The following is a 16774-nucleotide window of genomic DNA, read 5'->3' on the forward strand; positions in this document are numbered from 1 at the left end:
AACTCCCCATTTCCACTCCTCCCAGTCTGGGGCCACCCCCATTCTACTTCCTGTCTGTGTGAACCTGACAACTCCAGTTATCCCATGTAAGTGGAATCATTACAGTATTTTGTGACTAGCTTATTTTACTCAGCATTATGTCTTCAAGGTTCTCATTCTAGCATGTGTCAGAATTTGCTACCTGCCAAATAATATTCTGTAATGTTGACTGCATAGACCACACTTTGTTTATCCACTCACCCGTGAATTGATGTCTGGGTTGCTCCCACTTCTTGGCTCTTGTGAATGATGCTGCTTTGAACCCTGGGGTAGAAGTATCTGTCTGAGTCCCTGCTTTTACTTCTTTGGGGTGTATAGTAAGAAGCGGAACGGGAATCATGTGGTAATTCTATGTTTTATTTTTTGTGGATGGGGTCACGTGGTAGGTCTATGTCGTATTTTTTGAGGAGCCGCCGTACTGTTCTCCGCACCATTTTACTGCAGCCCCTGTTTTCACTGCAGGCAACCCAGAGGCAGGAGGCAGCCCCTCTTCTAAGTCTCCAGGAAATCTCTAGTGACCCATGAGATTGGGATAAAGCCCTCTTACTGCAAACCACTGACACTCTCAGATACTTCTGTTCCCCGGGTTTTCCTCAGCCGCCATTCTCCCTGGTGCTTCCTCTCTTGTCCCTTCCCCCAGAGCCTCACTGGCTCTCACGCACCCCCTTGTCTCACCCAGCCAAACTTAGGAAATCGCCTCCTCCTCTTGTAGAGCAGCTTAATCACCACCTCTAGTTACTTCATTCCTCCCTTGGGGTTTCACCTTCCACCTTAAGAAACAACCAGCCTCCTTAAGAGCTGTTCTTATCTGAATTAGAGAATCAAACGTGTGTGTGTGTGTGTCAGTTATAAGCAAGCATTGACTGCAACATGGCTATTGCAATAGGGCCAAGGGTCAGCCACCAACCCCCTGGTGAGTGCGCTTTCTCATCCCAGGGGCAGCACACACTTTACCAAATACTAAGCCCTAATTATAGGATTGCTGGAGTCACAGGCCACACCTCTGAGGATCCAGCAAGTACTAAAGGTACTCCCGCAGGGCTGGAGGCCACCCTGGAAAGGGGGATTGAAATTTGCAAGTCCTACAGCTGAGCCTCTGCCAGGGAAAGCATTAAACCCATGTGGAGAGTTGAGTCATCGGGGCCAGGTTTTAGGGCCAGCGTCTCAGGCTCTTTAATAAAGACATAAAACGAGGAGGCCCTGCCCGGTTTCCACATTCCACATCTTTCACAAGTGTCCTATCTTAAGAAATCTATTTCTTGCCTATCACATTGTCTCTCCCTAAATTCCTTCTGTGTGGAGGCATAAAGAACCTGAACCTCAGTAAGTCCAGACGTCGGGTGAGTAAAACGTGGGTTCAAGTCCTGATCTGTGTTCTGCCTAGGTTCAGGCTGTTAGTGCCGTCAGTCTCACAGGCAGAACAAAAACAAACAAAAGTCCCCAGGTGATTAAGGGGATTTTGTTCAATCCCTATTTCTGAGGCTGGTATCTAAACTATCCCAGCTCGAAGGCTATAATTAGTCTTTGATCGATGCTGAAGAGACATTGGGTATAAAACCTGGGCCATTTTCTCAGAACATGCTCCCTTGTCCTGGAGACTTAATTCGTGAAACTTGGGAACAGTTTTTGTAACCTGTCTCATGATTTAACTTAACTAAAGTTCCAGTTATTGTTTTAATCAGTGCCGTGTGGAAACGTACTTAGAAGCCTGGATAAACCATGATTCATTATTTGATCTTGGGTTTGGCCTCTGAGAAAGAGCCAGAATCACGCTGTGAGGAAAGAAAGTGAGGGGTGTTATCAAGATGTGCTGCTGGGAAAAATTTTTAAATTTCTTTCAAACTCCCCTAGAAACCAAATTGAGCAGTGGCTGCTTATTGCTCCTGGTGCTGAGGCCAGGCCTGGCTGCCACCAGCCGGGCAGGGACAGGAGGAATCCGGGTTCTCCTGATGGCTTGGCCTGGGGTGTGGGTGGGTGGGAGGTACCAAGGCTCCCACCCTCCGGGCAGGAGATGATTCCCCTGAATGGCCGTGCCCTTCTCAGGGGCTCTCTTGCTCTCCCTGGAGCCACCGTCTGCTGGAAGGGAAAGAGCAGAGCCAAGACAGAGAGCAGGATGTGCTTCATGTTTCTCCACCCCCACCCCCGGGGCTCCCTTATGGCAAGAGTCAAGCTCTACATACTATACCATAGGGTCTTTGCTTTTCAAACTTAGAAGGTCCTAGGCTAAGCTGCCACCTTCACAGGTGAGGCTGATCTTTGGAAAGGATGGGGTGATACATCTGAAAGCCCCCAGGTCTGTCCCCAGAGGCACTGGGTTCTAGTTTGCTTTGGTTCGAATAGCTGTGTCCTCACCAAAGGTGTTGATCTTAGGGGGTAGGGCCTTTGGGAGGTGATGAGGTCATGAGGGTGGAGCCCCCAGGTTTGGGATTAGTGCCCTCATATAAAGGACCCCACAGGAGTGCCCATTGTGGTACAGCAGAAACAAATCCAACTAGTATCCCTGAGGATGCAGGTTCCATCCCTGGCCTCACTCAATGGGTAAAGGATCTGGTGTTGCCGTGAACTGTGGTGTAGGTTACAGATGTGTCTTGGAGCCCATGTTGCTGTGCCTGTGGTGTCGGCCGGCAGCTGTATCTCCAATTTGACCACTAGCCTGGAAATGTCCATATGCCTTGGAGGTGGCCCTAAAACACAAGGGAAAAAAAAAAAAAAAAGACCCCACAGGGCTCCCTTACCTCTTCCATCATGTGAGGACACATTGCAGTCTGACTCAGAAGAGGGCCCGGATCCCAGATTCTAGCCTCCAGAACTGTGATGGCTGGTGCTGTGTGTTTTATCAGCCTCCCAGTCTGAGATATCACTGCAGTGGCCTGAGTGGACTGAGACAGTCCCAGACCAGCCCATGAGGCCATGAGTGGCTCTGGCAGGTGATGTGACCCCTTCGTGGAAAGGGGATGCTCATTGGCTTCCCTCCTCCTCAGAAGACTGCATTCCTGACCTAAGGGAGCCCTGGAAATCGTCCACCCAAGAAAGGATTTCTTTCTGTGCCTGGAAGTGAGAGAAGGAAGGCGGGTGCTGTTGTCAGGCCGGGAAAGCACACCCAGTTCACCCCTCACTCTGCTCCTTCAGCCTCCTGGGCCGTCTCCTTCTGGGCTTCCTCCACTCTCTGCACTCAGCCTGCATTCAAGAGGCCAGGGGTCAGGTCTCTCCCCTACTTCAAACCTTTCAAAGGTACAACCCGCCCTCCTGGCTCTCTTCCTCCCATCCCGAGCCCCTGGCCACTCCTGGCAGCCACGCTGGGTCTGGGTCCCCTCCCCCAGAACCAGTCCTTCCTACTCCATCATCCTCAGGCCTAGCTCAGCCCTTTCCCACATCCCTACAGGTAGGTGGCACCCCTCCCACGGGCTCCTTCTACATTCACACAGCATTGACTGTCTCCCCACCAGATGGTAAACACCCAGCAGAGATCAGGTATGGTGCTTAAAAGCCATTCTGTGAATGAATGAATGAATGAATGAAGAATGAAATCCCCCCAGAGGCAGGTCTTGATTTTCCACAGCCAGGGCAATCCTAGGAAAAGCACCTTTGACTTTCACACCCAAGCTGCCCTCCAGGACTGCAGAGAGGCCTGGAGTAGAATGAAAAGAGCATCAACTTGTGGGTTCTAAGTCCTTCTCTACCACTCGTGGGTGTGTGATGTCGGGCAAGTTGCTCAAGCTGGCTAAGCCTCAACTTCCTCATCTGTGAAGTAGGCATGATTATAACTAACTCAATAAAACATATATAAGACACTTGGTACAGGACATGGAGTTCCCAAATATGAGCTCCATTTTATCTCTTCTGCATAGTCAGAGCTAAGCATTCCATTATTTTTTTGTTACTTCCTACAAGACTCCTCTCTCATACTAGGTTTAGGGAGTTCTGGACTCTCCTTTGTTCTTCAATTGCCTGGAGCAGAGCTAGTCATCAACCGGTGCTTCCCACACGCTTGGGGGTGATCGCTCACACTTAGCACCTGTGTCACTCTGCACATTTTACCAAGTACGGCCGGCCAACAGCTGGTCCCTGGATGGTGCCCCACCCTGACCCCCTGTGTTAGGTTGCTGGAGTGGGGCCCACGGCGCAGCTATTCCCATGGAGCCCCCCCAGCAAGACGGCAGGGAGGGCTGGCTCCCTCACCTCGTCTTCAGGGATGTCTCTGGGCGAGAAAGTGGACAGAGGGGAGACACCCCAACATTTCATGCTCTGCTGCAAGTGCCTTGCAATACCTCTGCACTTGCACCTGCAGGAAGCACTCGCTGTCACAGGCAGGAACTGCACTTCAATACGCGACTGCCTGGAGATCAGCTCTGGCCAGGGCCACAGTTAAAGGTGAACGACCAGGGCCTGACACCTGGCCTCCTTAGAGAGCCCTCAGAGGACCCCTGGGGCACCTGGGTGGGGACTTCTAGAGTTTTCTTGGGTTCTGGGCTTCCCTGCTGGGAAACCGATGGGCTGGGAGCTTCACATTCCAGGTTGAGGGAGCCCTTGAACCAATCGGTAACTCTGGCTGCCCAAGAGCTGGGAAGTAACTCCACTGCCCCAGGGAGGGAGCCGTGGAAGCCGGCTCATCTGAGTAATTAAGGTGCCCCTGCACCTGAAGTTTCTTTTTCTTTTTTCTCTTCTTTTATTTTTATTTTTTTATTTTTTTGGCTTTTAGGGCTGCATGTGCCATGTCACATATGGAAATTCCCAGGCCAGGTGTCTAATTGGAGCTACAGCTGCCAGCTCACACCACTGCCACAGCAATATGGGATCCGAGCTGTATCCGAGCTGACCTACACCACAGCCCACACCAACGCTGGATCTTTAACCCACTGAGAGAGGCCAGGGATGGAACCCGCATCCCCATGAATACTAGTCGGGTTCTTAACCTGCTGAGCCACAACAGGAACTCCCACCTGCAGTTTCTGTACGCAGATTGCTGCTTGTGCCTCAGAAGGAGATGAAGCAAATCTGGTCTCTGCCACACCCTCCAGCTGCGAGTTAGACCATTTGCTCTCTGGTCATTTCACACTCAGTGACCCTGGAACCTGCCTCCTCAGTCCCTGGATCTGCTCTGGGAATGGGGGAGCTGGTGGTGGGCCAAGAAGTCAGGGCAACTGCCACCTGGGCCCCCACCTCCCGGGTTCCCGAGGATCTTGTGGCCTGGCCTGGCCTGGCTTGGGGCTGAGAGCAGTGCCTCCTGAGTGGCAGGCCTTCAGTGCAGACCTGGAAGCCGCCTCTCTGCTGCCAAGGCCTTAGTTGCCTTGAGGGAGTCTCTGCGGCCTTTCCCTGGCTTTTGTTAGCTTTCTGGCTGCACCTGGCTCAGGCCTGAGCCCGGGGGACAAGGCCGCCAAATGCACAGCAGTATCTGGCTTTTCGGCCCCTGGCGGAGCCCCAGGGCCGGGGTGGATCTAAAGCCTGTAAAACACAGGGAGTGTTAGTTTACAGGTTTCAGGGCCTGGGTGCCCCCAGACCCGGTCTTTGCATTGGGGAAGGGGCGCACCTGGAAAGAGTGCAGAACTGTGTAAATGCTGGCGTACAGGAGTAGAGACTGTGTGTTGAATGAATATTAAACCTCATCAAACATGACATGCCTTCACCTCATTTGGCCTTGGAAGCCACTGGCTGTGTAGCCGGGGTTCTGAGGCCAGCAGATCTGGGTTCCCATCCCTGCTCTGCTGGTTGATCTTTAGCACATCTCTTTACCTCAGTTTTCTCATCCTCAAAATGGGGGTAATAGTGCCCATTGTAAAAGAGCGCACTATTCAATGACGTGGGACACAGAAATGTGCGTGACATAGTGCCTGACCATCTCAGGACCCAACAGCTGCCCTCTGCCCCTGCTTCTGCCCTCCTCACTGACCCATCACAGCACCCTGCCAGGCAGGGATTCATCATCCCCGTTTCATGGTGACAAAACCCAGGGCCACGTTAACTTCATTTCCTAAATTCACGCAGCCTGGATGTGGTAGAACTGGACTGGAAATTTAATCTAGTTACAATGCATGTTACTATGCTCTGCCAACCCCACCTGTGACCAGCTAATGGCCCAGTCACATTAGAATCACCTGCAGGCACATATGACGTCCCACCCTTAGGCATCTGAATTTCCACGGCAGGTAGGGAGGGATCTGTTTTTTCCCCATCCCTTTTGATGCCTGATCCAACAGTCACTACACACTAGCACAGAGGGTAGTTATGACAGCTGGGATGGTGCCCATCACAGGAGCTGGGTGTTAATTATTAGGAGAATGTGAATGGGAGGGGATAAGGAGATGCCTACTGTCAATCACACTTGGAGACGTGGATTTATTGCTGAGGAAGTGAGGGATGTGAACTTCCCTTTGGTTAATTCCATTCTTTTTTTTTTCTCTTTAGGGCCACACCTGCGGCAAATGGAAGTTCCCAGGCTAGGGTTCGAGCTGGAGCTACAGCTGCTGGTCTGCTGCATAGCCACAGCAAAACTGGATCCGAGGAGCATCTGTGACCTTACACCACAGCTTGCGGCCAGATCCTTAACCCACTGAGAGAGCTGGGGATCAAACCCGTATCCCCGCAGACACTATATCAGATTCTTAAGCCACTGAGTTGCAATAGGAACTCCCTTCCGGTTCATTTCAAAATCCTCTGTGCCTGGCGCACAATGAATGCTGGACCTGGGCCTCACTCCCCAAGGCTTTTGGGAACTATATCATACCTTTAGCATAGCTCTTGTCACATGGTGTCACTGTTTACGTGTCTGTCTGACCCACAGAGGGGAACCCTAAATTCTGAAGCCCTGTCCCAGTCACCTTGGCCCCACTCACATCAGCACCTAAGCCCAGCTGTTCAGTGAACACTGCTCATACTGAAGGAACAGAGGGAGGGATTAGAGGGAAACTCTGCCTCTTTTAGCCCTAGGACCGCCCGGCGCTATTCTTCTGGTTAAGTGCAGCCATCAGACCTCTCCTTCCCTCTTCCATCTCCTTGGCCAAGAGAAGGAAAGCAGGCAGGATCTCCTAATTTGGAGTCACCTTCATCCCCCTGCTCTCACACTGAGTGGGGAATGTCTGGGGAGGCAGGCCTCATTTTCAATCTTATTTTAGGAGAGTCCATGCCTTATTTAATCTGGAGGCTACGAGGGAAGACACGGGAACCAGTTATACGAGCAAGATGGGGAGGAGCTTGGTTCTTTACTTTCTTTTGTCTCTTATCATCTTTCTTCTCCCTTAACCATACATATTTCTATTTTAGAAATTGCAGAAACTACAGCAAATTCCTAAGAATAATAGCAGCTCCCAGAGCTAAGGATTATTGGTGTCTTGGAGTATCTCCTTTGCAGGCTCCTTTGTTTAATCAATTCTTTAGTAACTACCAAAGGGCAGCATCTGGCCAGATGAACGAGGCAGTCTTCTTCTTGCAGGAGTGGATGGAGCAGAAAGCCCCAGCTACACAGAGAAGACCTAGCCTCAGGCAAAGGGATGCCTGGGCTAGAAACTCTTGTGTATCAAAACCCAGTAGAGTTCCTGCTGTGGCGAAGTGGGTTTAGAATCCAACTGCAGTGGCTCAGATTGCTACAGAGGTTGTGGGTTCAATCCCCAGCCCAGCACATTGAGTTAAAGGATCTGGCATTACGGCAGCCGTGGCAAAGGTTGCCTTTGTGGCTTGGGTCCAATCCTTGGCCTGGGAAATTCCAGAGTGTGGCCATAAAATTAAAAAGCACAAAACAAACACCCCCCCTCCCCACCCCCAGCTCAGCCAGCACCCTCCTGGCTGGCTCTGAGCAAGTTATAACCCTCATCATGGACCAGGCATGGCTGCCCCCGTCCCTGCCATGAAGTTGTCATGAGGCATTGCCAATAACTCTGTTACCCTCAACACGTGTCCCAGTCTGAAATCAGCAGGATTTTATTTTATTTTATTTATATTCCAGAAACTGTTTTTATTATTTTCATTTTTTTAATTAAAAAATTTTTGTAATATATTAAAAAAATCATTTTAAACATTTCCCCTCATCTTCCCATATGGATAATTGCAATAATTAGAAAGAAATTGGGGAGTTCCCGTCGTGGCGCAGTGGTTAACGGATCCGATTAGGAACCATGAGGTTGCGGGTTCGGTCCCTGCCCTTGCTCAGTGGGTTAACGATCCGGCGTTGCCGTGAGCTGTGGTGTAGGTTGCAGACGCGGCTCGGATCCCGCGTTGCTGTGGCTCTGGCGTAGGCCGGTGGCTACAGCTCCGATTGGACCCCTAGCCTGGGAACCTCCATATGCCGCGGGAGCGGCCCAAAGAAATAGCAACAACAACAACAACAAAAAGACAAAAGACAAAAAAAAAAAAAAAAAAAAGAAATTGGGGGAGATTGTAACATTATTCAGGAGGATTTTAAATGCAGGCTTCTTGACAACTCATGGCCCCACTGACTTGAACATTCGATGTGAGCCCCTGTGCCCAGTACAGAGGAAAGAGATCTGGGTCCAGAGCCAGGAGCTGCGTGTCTGAGTCTTGGCTCAGCCACATCCTTATGTACGACCTTGGGCAAGTCATTTAACCTCTCTGACCCTCGGGCTCATCATCTTTCTGAGCCTCAGTCTTCTCATTGGAAAAATGGGAATAGCAAATTCCTCCCAGGCTTCTCTCTTAGATACTCTACGTAAAAGTGCTTTGGGGACCATAATGTGCTCCCTGGCTGGGTGGGATTAACAGGGTTATCACCTTCACATCTCCCATCTCCATCCCCATCACAAGACACTCACTGACAGTCAAATGCCATTTGGCCGCTATCATTCAGTAGCAATGGACATCACTGGCCTCAGAGAGCTGTATCTGGACCAGTCCTGTGCTTGTCAAGAGGGCAGCACAGGCAGGAAAATGTTCACCAGGAGAGGCTGGAACCAAGCTGCGGCCACAGACAAGCCAGCTGGGTCCAGGAGCTCCTGCCACGGCAGGCCTTGGACGTATTAAAACTTGTCAGGTTTCTTTTCCCTTTTCTGAGCAACCATAAACACCTTTCTGGGGGGTCTGTCTATGGGGATCAAACACCTACGTGAGGCTAAAAGAAAAATATCTGCCGACGCCCAGGAAATCTTGCCACCAAGATAGCGCCTTAAGAAGCTGGAACATTTTGTTTTGGTTTTAGTTCATGAGCCAAGTAGAAGATCTCTCCCGTTTCTTTGTCCTTTAGGTTGGCAAGGGGAAGGTTTCAGCAGGATTGAAGAGAGGCGCAGAAGAGAGCATCCTTTTCCTCTGGGGCTGCAAGCTCAGTGATCAAATGCAGAGGCTTATGACAGGTCCTGTCACAAAAGCTGAGTTCACAGCTTCAGGGCTGTGCCCTTTCTAGGTCACCCCTTCCTGAAGCAGCGTCCCCACCCACTCCAGGCCACCTGGCTACCTAGCGAGGCCACCCTGCAGGTGGAAAGCTGGAGGCTGTGACCTCTGGCAACGGGCACAGCCTGGATCAAGCAGACTTGCAGAAGCCACTTCACCAGCTCTAAGTCAGTCTCTCCAGAAAGTGAGGCTTGGCCTCAGCCTGGGGAGTCAGGTGTCTGGTAGCTGCTGAGTACAGAGACGGCAGCCGTGCCTGCCACGGCCGGATGGTGACACCTGCCCTGCTTACTCATGGAGCCCAAGGCTGGGCCTTCTGGCTGGAGGAGCACTGCCAACAGGGTTTGAGGCTTCCCACCTTCTTTATACCCCCAACACCTGAAAATGAAGGAAAACCTTCTACTTGCAGGGAGTGTTGGGGATGACCACTGCTTTCACTGTGGTGACAGCTGAGAGGGACAGTGGACCCTGAGGGAGCTGCTAGGCTCCTCCCTGGCCTTGGAGACAAGGTTCAGGCAGTTACTCTCGGCCTTTGAGCTGGCCTCTCAGGAGGCAGGGGTGGACGGCCTGTCCTCCCAGGCCTGGCGTCGCCTGCCCCTAGGAGAGTCAGCACTGATAAGCACCTCGAGGGCTACATCCATGGCTCCTTGGATAAGCTCGGCTGGCTGAACTACAGATTTTTATTTTTTATTTTATTTTTTTCTTTTTACGCCTGCACTTGCAGCATATGGAAGTTCCTGGGCCAGGGATTAAATCAGAACAGCAGCTGCCGACCTACACCACAGCCACAGCAATGCCAGATCCTTAACCCACTGATCGAGGCCAGGGATTGAACCTGCATCCTCATAGAGACAAGGTCGGGTCCTCATCCCACTGATCCACAACAGGAATTCCTGAATTACACACTTTAATTTTTTTTTTTATTTTTTATTTTTGTTGTTGTTGTTGTTGTTGCTATTTCTTGGGCCGCTCCCGCGGCACATGGAGGTTCCCAGGCTAGGGGTTGAATCGGAGCTGTAGCCACCTGCCTACGCCAGAGCCACAGCAACGCGGGATCCGAGCCGCGTCTGCAACCTACACCACAGCTCACGGCAACGCCGGATCGTTAACCCACTGAGCAAGGGCAGGGACCGAACCCGCAACCTCATGGTTCCTAGTCGGATTTGTTAACCACTGCGCCACGACGGGAACTCCTGAATTATGCACTTTTAATCTGTTTCCTTGGCCATATCAGGAGAAAAGATCAGTTTGCTTATGAGCCTGACAAATCAGCAGTGAGAGTCTGTCCAGGTACAGAGAACACTTGACTCTGGACTCAAATAAAACAAAGGTTATTTTTTAAAAATAGGTTAATTTTTAATGACACCTTCACTGAGTTCACAGATGACGAATTGGAGAAACAATAGCATGAAGTTTAATGTTTTGACTGAGACTTAGCAGGAAGCTGGGCGTGTGGATCAAATGTTCAATTCCGCTTTCAAGTCAATCAAAGGATTTTATAGGCTGCTATTGTTGCTGTTTAATCTGGGAAGCAGGCGGAACTGCAGGTTTCAGTTGGCTTGCCGGCTGATCTGCATCTGGGCTGCTCTGATCTCAGACTTAGAGTCTTCTGAACCAATTTGGCTCTTGCACCGCTTGACGTGGGCCGCCGTGACTTCATCCCCAGAACCCCCCAAGCCCAGCAGGCAGTGACAGCAGGGATGGGGTTTAGGGCACAGGCTGGGGGACCCCTGGGGCTTTCCTCAAAGTCCCTGCTTGGTTCCCTGATGCCAGTCCTGCCTGCCTTTCAGTCCTTGATTCTTAAAGTGTGGTCTGTGGACAGCCCTGTAGCAGTACCTTGGAGCTTGCTGGAAATTTGGAATCAACGACCCTCTCCCAGATCTGGAGGATCAGACTCTGAATCATGTTAACAAGATCAGAATCTTCCCATTAGAGTTTGAGAGTCGCTGCTTTGAGAGTTTCTCTACCTGCAGCCCAGGAGGCATGTCTGCTGGGGCCCTGTGGGAGGGCTGCTGCTCCAGGCTCACCCCCTGCCCCCTCCACAAAGCTCTGCTCTCTCTGGTGAAGGCTGAGTTCACCACGTACTAGTCCTTTAATTCTAGGCAGGTCATCTGACTTCTAGGAGCCTCGGTTTACTCATCTGTAAAGTGGAGACAGCAACAATGATCGCACAGGCCTGCTGCAGGAATCAAAGCGATGGCGGCGTGAGGGCTGGCCCCTCATCAACCTTATTTCTCCCTACACCCACCCCCCCCACGTCCTGTTGACTGAGGACGTCTTTGTGAACTTACATTTTTAGGAATCACAGAGCAAAACCAACTGCCTTTGGAAGACACTCTGTAGTACGGTGGCTAAGAAGAGCCTGGGCCATGCGACTAGATGGACTACTATTCAAATTTCTACCCTCCTGCTTATGGCTACATGCCTCTCTGAGCCTCAGTTTCCTCTTCTGCAAAATGGGGTAACAGGAAGCAGATGTGATACCCAGAAGAGGTAAGTCATGCATGGGAAGTCCCTGGCACACAGTAATCGCTCAATTCATAATAAATCTTGGTATTACTACTATTATCACCCACCCTTGGTAGCACAGAGAAATGGCATGGAAAGTAGAAACTATGCAAACATCAAGCGTTATGGGTAATGCTGATATGCCCTGTCCTTGTTTACAACACATCAGTCCTGACGACTGACACTCCTTTCCCTGCCTGTGCAGTGTGACTCTGTATGTCACCCAGAGTTGTCCTTAACTGGCCCACCTTCCTCCTCTCAGCCAGCACACTCTGGCGGGGGCACCTCGTGCTGTTTCGCTTGCAACGGGCTCGGCAAGAAAAAAGAGCAGGGCCCGTAGATCGACAGCAATGGTCCTCAACCCAGGCTGCACTTTCAGAATGGCTTTAAAAACTCCGGATGGCTGGGTCCCACCCCGGATATTGCTTTGACTGGTCTCAGGTGTGGTCTAGGACTGGGGATTTCAAGGCTTCCCAGTGAGTCTAATACACAGCCAGCCCGTGGGGAGGTGGCTCTCAACTGGAGGACGAGCTGGACAACTCTGGAGATGCCCTCCCGGTTCACACAGAGCGAATCCGTCTGATTTCCACCCCAAACGGGGACCCACCAGCCTTGCAGCTTCCTTAGGAAGTAAAAGCCTCCATTCCCAGAAGCAATCAAACCTCAAATGAACCCAAAGCCAACAAATTGAATTCTTGATTAACAGGAATAATGTTTGTTCCTCTTTATGAAAACAAATCAAAACAGTTCAGCCTCAAGGATTTTTTTTTTTCTACCGCCCTACACGTGGCACATGGAAGTTCCCAGGCCAGGGATCGAATCAGAGCTGCAGCTTCAGGTCTACGCCACAGCCACAGCACACAAAACACCAGATCCAAGAAGTGTCTGAGACCTATACCACAGCTTGTGGCAACGCCAGATCCTTAACCCACTGAGCGAGGCCAGAGATGGAACTTGCATCCTCAAGGATACTAGCTGGGTTCTTAACCGGCTGAGCCACAATGGGAACTCCAAGCCTCAAGGATTTAAAGAGCAGCTCCCAGGGTCTGTCCTGGCTGCTGTGTGTCCATCCGTCCTCACCTCTTACACACTCCAGGTGCAGCCAGTGGTGATGAGAGTCTGGATACACAGCGAATCCCCAGGGGCCCCACCTTCTGTGCCAGTAACTCACACTCCAGTGACCATGACAGACATGGTGACAGTGGAGGGGTGTGTTTTGAGAAACAGTCTAAACATCAAAGATTAAACCCCCAAAAGACATCTCAGATACCTGAATCCCTGAGCCCCCCTCTCCTGGTCCCAATTATTCATCTTAACGCACGAGAAATTCCAGGCCCCGGAGGGGATTTATTTTTAGGATTCTGCCAAACAAACCAGGCAGGCCTCTGCCTACCCTGTGGACCCAGGAGTCATTGATGGCTCTTGGTCCTTGATTGCTGGTTCCCCTGTGGCCAGAGTAGCCTGACTGGCCCAGTGTGGCCTGGGCCACAAAGAGTGGGGCAGGTGGGGCAGGAGTGAGAGCATGTGATTAAAGCCATGCCTGGCTCTGCTGAGATGCCACCATGTTGGAATGGGTGACTCCCCTGGGCAATGGGCATATAGATCTGCCCGCCCACTCCCTTCTCATGTGCTGAGCTTTGCCACTGATGGGAGCCTGCTGTGCTTGTGGGCAGGAAAAAGCTCAAGCCTCCGGCCCTGGCTCCCCTGCGCACACCCATTGCTCACACTTACTCCACCTGAATGCCCCCAACCCCAGCTTATGGGCAATTTCATATCCAGCCTCCGACCTTTACTGCAGCCAGGCGTGATCAGCCATGCCACCCAGGACAGCTCTCTACCCCTCAGTACTGGTGGACACTCACTGCTGGGCTGAGCCCGAGCTCCATAGAGCAGTGGCGGCCCTGTGCTCACCCCACACAGCCCTGCTGCCCAGCATAGCACCACAGGGAGGGTGGCTGCTGAACCAGGGGTCATAGGAGTGGCTGGCAACTTGGGTGAGTGGCAGAGTGAGAGGGTTTCAAAGAGGAAGAGGAGCAGTCACTGTCCAGGAGCCCCCTTGGCAGTCAGGAAGGAGAATATGAGACTCTGATGCCAGGAGGCATCAGGGAAGGCTGGAGACACCTTCAGAACATGGGCTCAAGTTCTTCATAAGCACCAGTGCTTATGGGTCACCGGACACATACATGGATCCCATGTACCCACATAGTAACGAGGCCAACCCTTAACTACACAGGAAACTGCATTAGGGAGGTGTAGGGATGGGGAGAGATGGGGACAGAGGGGTCGAGGCAGAGACAGAGAGAATGGCATCTTTTCTGGGGCTTCCTGGAGGGACAGCCACTTACCAGTTCCTTCCGGAGCCATGCTAGAGCTTCGTCAATGCTCTCGAAGCCCTCCAGCCTGCCCGTGGCCTGGGGCTCGTCATCCTGGCTGGCACGCCTGTTAGGTGGGGGATGCTGCCCAGGTGCCCTCGGGGGGAGCACGGCCTCCTTCTCTGCACAGCCCCGCTGCCCGGCTGCCGGCCTCGGGAAGGGCCAGGTCTGCTCCTCCAGCCTGGCCTGCCATTCCAGATAGGAGGGCCTGCGGGTCTCCAGCCTCAGTTTCTCTGTGAGGGCCTTCAGGCTCCGGAGGTGGTCATCGGGAGGTGGGGCTGCTTCTGCTGGCCCTTCTTCCCCACACACCGCTTCTTCTACTTGGACCTGGGGCACCGACATCCTAGGGTCTGCCGGGGAGGTGGGGGAGGGCAGCGTGGGAGTCTTGCTGGGTGGCAAGGTCAGATCCGGCTCTGGAATGTCTCATCCAGCTGGGGCCAAGGCTCCCGAGGGCATCGCTAGGATGCGTGCAGCTCCCAGAGTCCAAAGGGACGGAGGATGAGCCACACAGGGCGTCCCCCGCCACAGCTGCCAGCAAGTGGGATTTAAGATGCTTCCTGGAGCACTGTGGGTGCCATGCTTTGCAAGAGGCAGGACCAGACAAGTGTTAGCAGGAATCTTTGGGGGCAGCTCTGCCAAGAAGATCTATCGGTGCTGGAGGAGGTGCAGGCAAATCGGAGATGGGCGGGGATTCGGGCTGGAGCCCCTTCCTTGTGGGGAAGGGCAGGCGGTGAGAAGCTGCTGGCTGGTGTGAGGCCTGCAGGAAGGATTGGAACTGTGTCAATGCTGATCCCTCCCCTTAATGAGGCGGGAGGGGCCATGGAGGCTCAGAGAGGTTCAGTGGAAGGGGTGCTGACTACTGGTACAGGAGAGGCCGTTTCAACACCCCACGTCAAGGCAGAAAAGTGAATTAGTCAATACTTTGTTCAATGTCTCACCATTTATGCAATGATTCCACCTCTATTATCTAATACTTGTTGCTAGTCTGTAATTGCTGGGGGGGGGGTTGTTTGTTTTTCTGGTTGTATCTTTTTTGTCTTTTTTTTTTTTTTTTTTTGCCTTTTCTAGGGCCACTCCAGTGGCATATGGAGGTTGCCATGCTAGGGGTCTAATCAGAGGTGTAGCCACCAGCCTATACCTCAGCCTCAGCAATGCCGGATCCTTAACCCACTGAGCAAGGCCAGGGATTGAACCTGAAACCTCATGGTTCCTAGTCGGATTCGTTAACCACTGCGCCACGATGGGAACTCCTGTAATTGCTGGGTTTTATCCCCATTTTACACATGAGGACCCTGCATCTCCAGAGGTTAAATGACTTATCCATGAGCTCTCGGCAATTGGCAAGGACAGGGCTGGGTGTCTGATTCTGAGGCTCAGGTCACTCTGATCTGAGGCTGCCTGGAGTAGAAGGTGGGGGTCTCCATGCAGATACTGGTAAGCAGACTCAAGTGAGCCTGGGGCCCAGGGACAGCGGACCCTGCCCCACCCCGCCCACCCCAGCCCTGCCCTAGGCACCAGCCCTCCTGTACACTCTCAGCTTCTTTTTCCAAGAACAATGCCTTACCTCACCCCGTCAGAGGAGGAAGCAGATCAACCTGCAGCCGCTGAGGGGAGAGCTGACTGCACATGGCTGGATTGTTAAATAGAGCTAGGCCATGACTCACCATTCTAGAAAGAGGGCTCTCACCTTCCCCTAAAATGCCCACATGGCATGGCCTCCCAGGCCAGGGCTGCCATTCTCGAATCTGACTTGGTCTTCCCATCTCCAGGGAAGGGGTTGGGCCCCTGCTGCATAATGTGGAGCCTCAGGGTAGAGAAGTAACTGAGCCGGAATTAGGCCCAGGCTCCCAACCTCCACATTCCACGGGATCTGGCAGGTGGGCACCAGCAGCCATCAGAGTGGGAGATGTTTCACTAGGGTCATGAAGAGGACCCCTTGGCTTTTGGGGTGAGCTTTAAAAATCTGTACTATAGAGATGGAATTGGTGTGGAACAATGTCCAAGATAAAGTTTACGTAAAAAAAAACCCAAAAAACAACCTTTGCAGCCTGGAGAGGACGCCACCCTTGGTGTGGAGAGGAGGCAGAAGGAAGAGATTTTTATTGACCTATACGTGCCAGAGAAGAAAAAAATGAGACTAAGAGTTGTGATTGCTTGTCTTGAAGTGATGGGAACAGGACTTCGGGCCACTGTGGGCGGGGTAATATCAGAACCCAGGCTGGGCCACGAAGGAAGCTGTGGGCTCCTCTCCCACCGGGCTTGGAGCTACTGGAGAAGAGCTGAGCTTGCCTCTCTCTGGATAGTTTCTGTGACCCTTCCTGCAATGGCACTTTTCCAGAGGGAAATCTCTGAGCCTAGCCCCGGGAAGGAGAAGCAATCTTCCACTCCAACTGATGGAAGAGAAACCCAGACTTCACCCCTCAGCTGCACAAATGAGAATCCTGAGGGACTTCCACAAACTTGGGTCCCAGACCTGTCCCGGGGGTCCTGATTCAGTTAGTCTGCGCCAGACTCAGGCATCAGCGTAT

The 16774-nt window shown here is 52.1% G+C and overlaps 1 protein-coding gene across 1 annotated transcript in view; it reads right to left on the bottom strand.

Moving 5' to 3' along the window:
• Window positions 1-16774, bottom strand: part of FAM167A (family with sequence similarity 167 member A) — a 40253-nt gene that overhangs the window by 6501 nt on the left and 16978 nt on the right. The window contains exon 3 of the mRNA XM_021072831.1: window positions 14220-15003. Within this exon, the coding sequence (XP_020928490.1) occupies window positions 14220-14588 (369 nt within the window). The 5' untranslated portion in view covers window positions 14589-15003. The remainder of the gene's footprint in view (window positions 1-14219; window positions 15004-16774) is intronic.

The sequence above is a fragment of the Sus scrofa genome, chromosome 14 (genome assembly GCF_000003025.6).
Source record: "Sus scrofa isolate TJ Tabasco breed Duroc chromosome 14, Sscrofa11.1, whole genome shotgun sequence".
In the NCBI taxonomy this organism is placed as follows: domain Eukaryota; kingdom Metazoa; phylum Chordata; class Mammalia; order Artiodactyla; family Suidae; genus Sus; species Sus scrofa.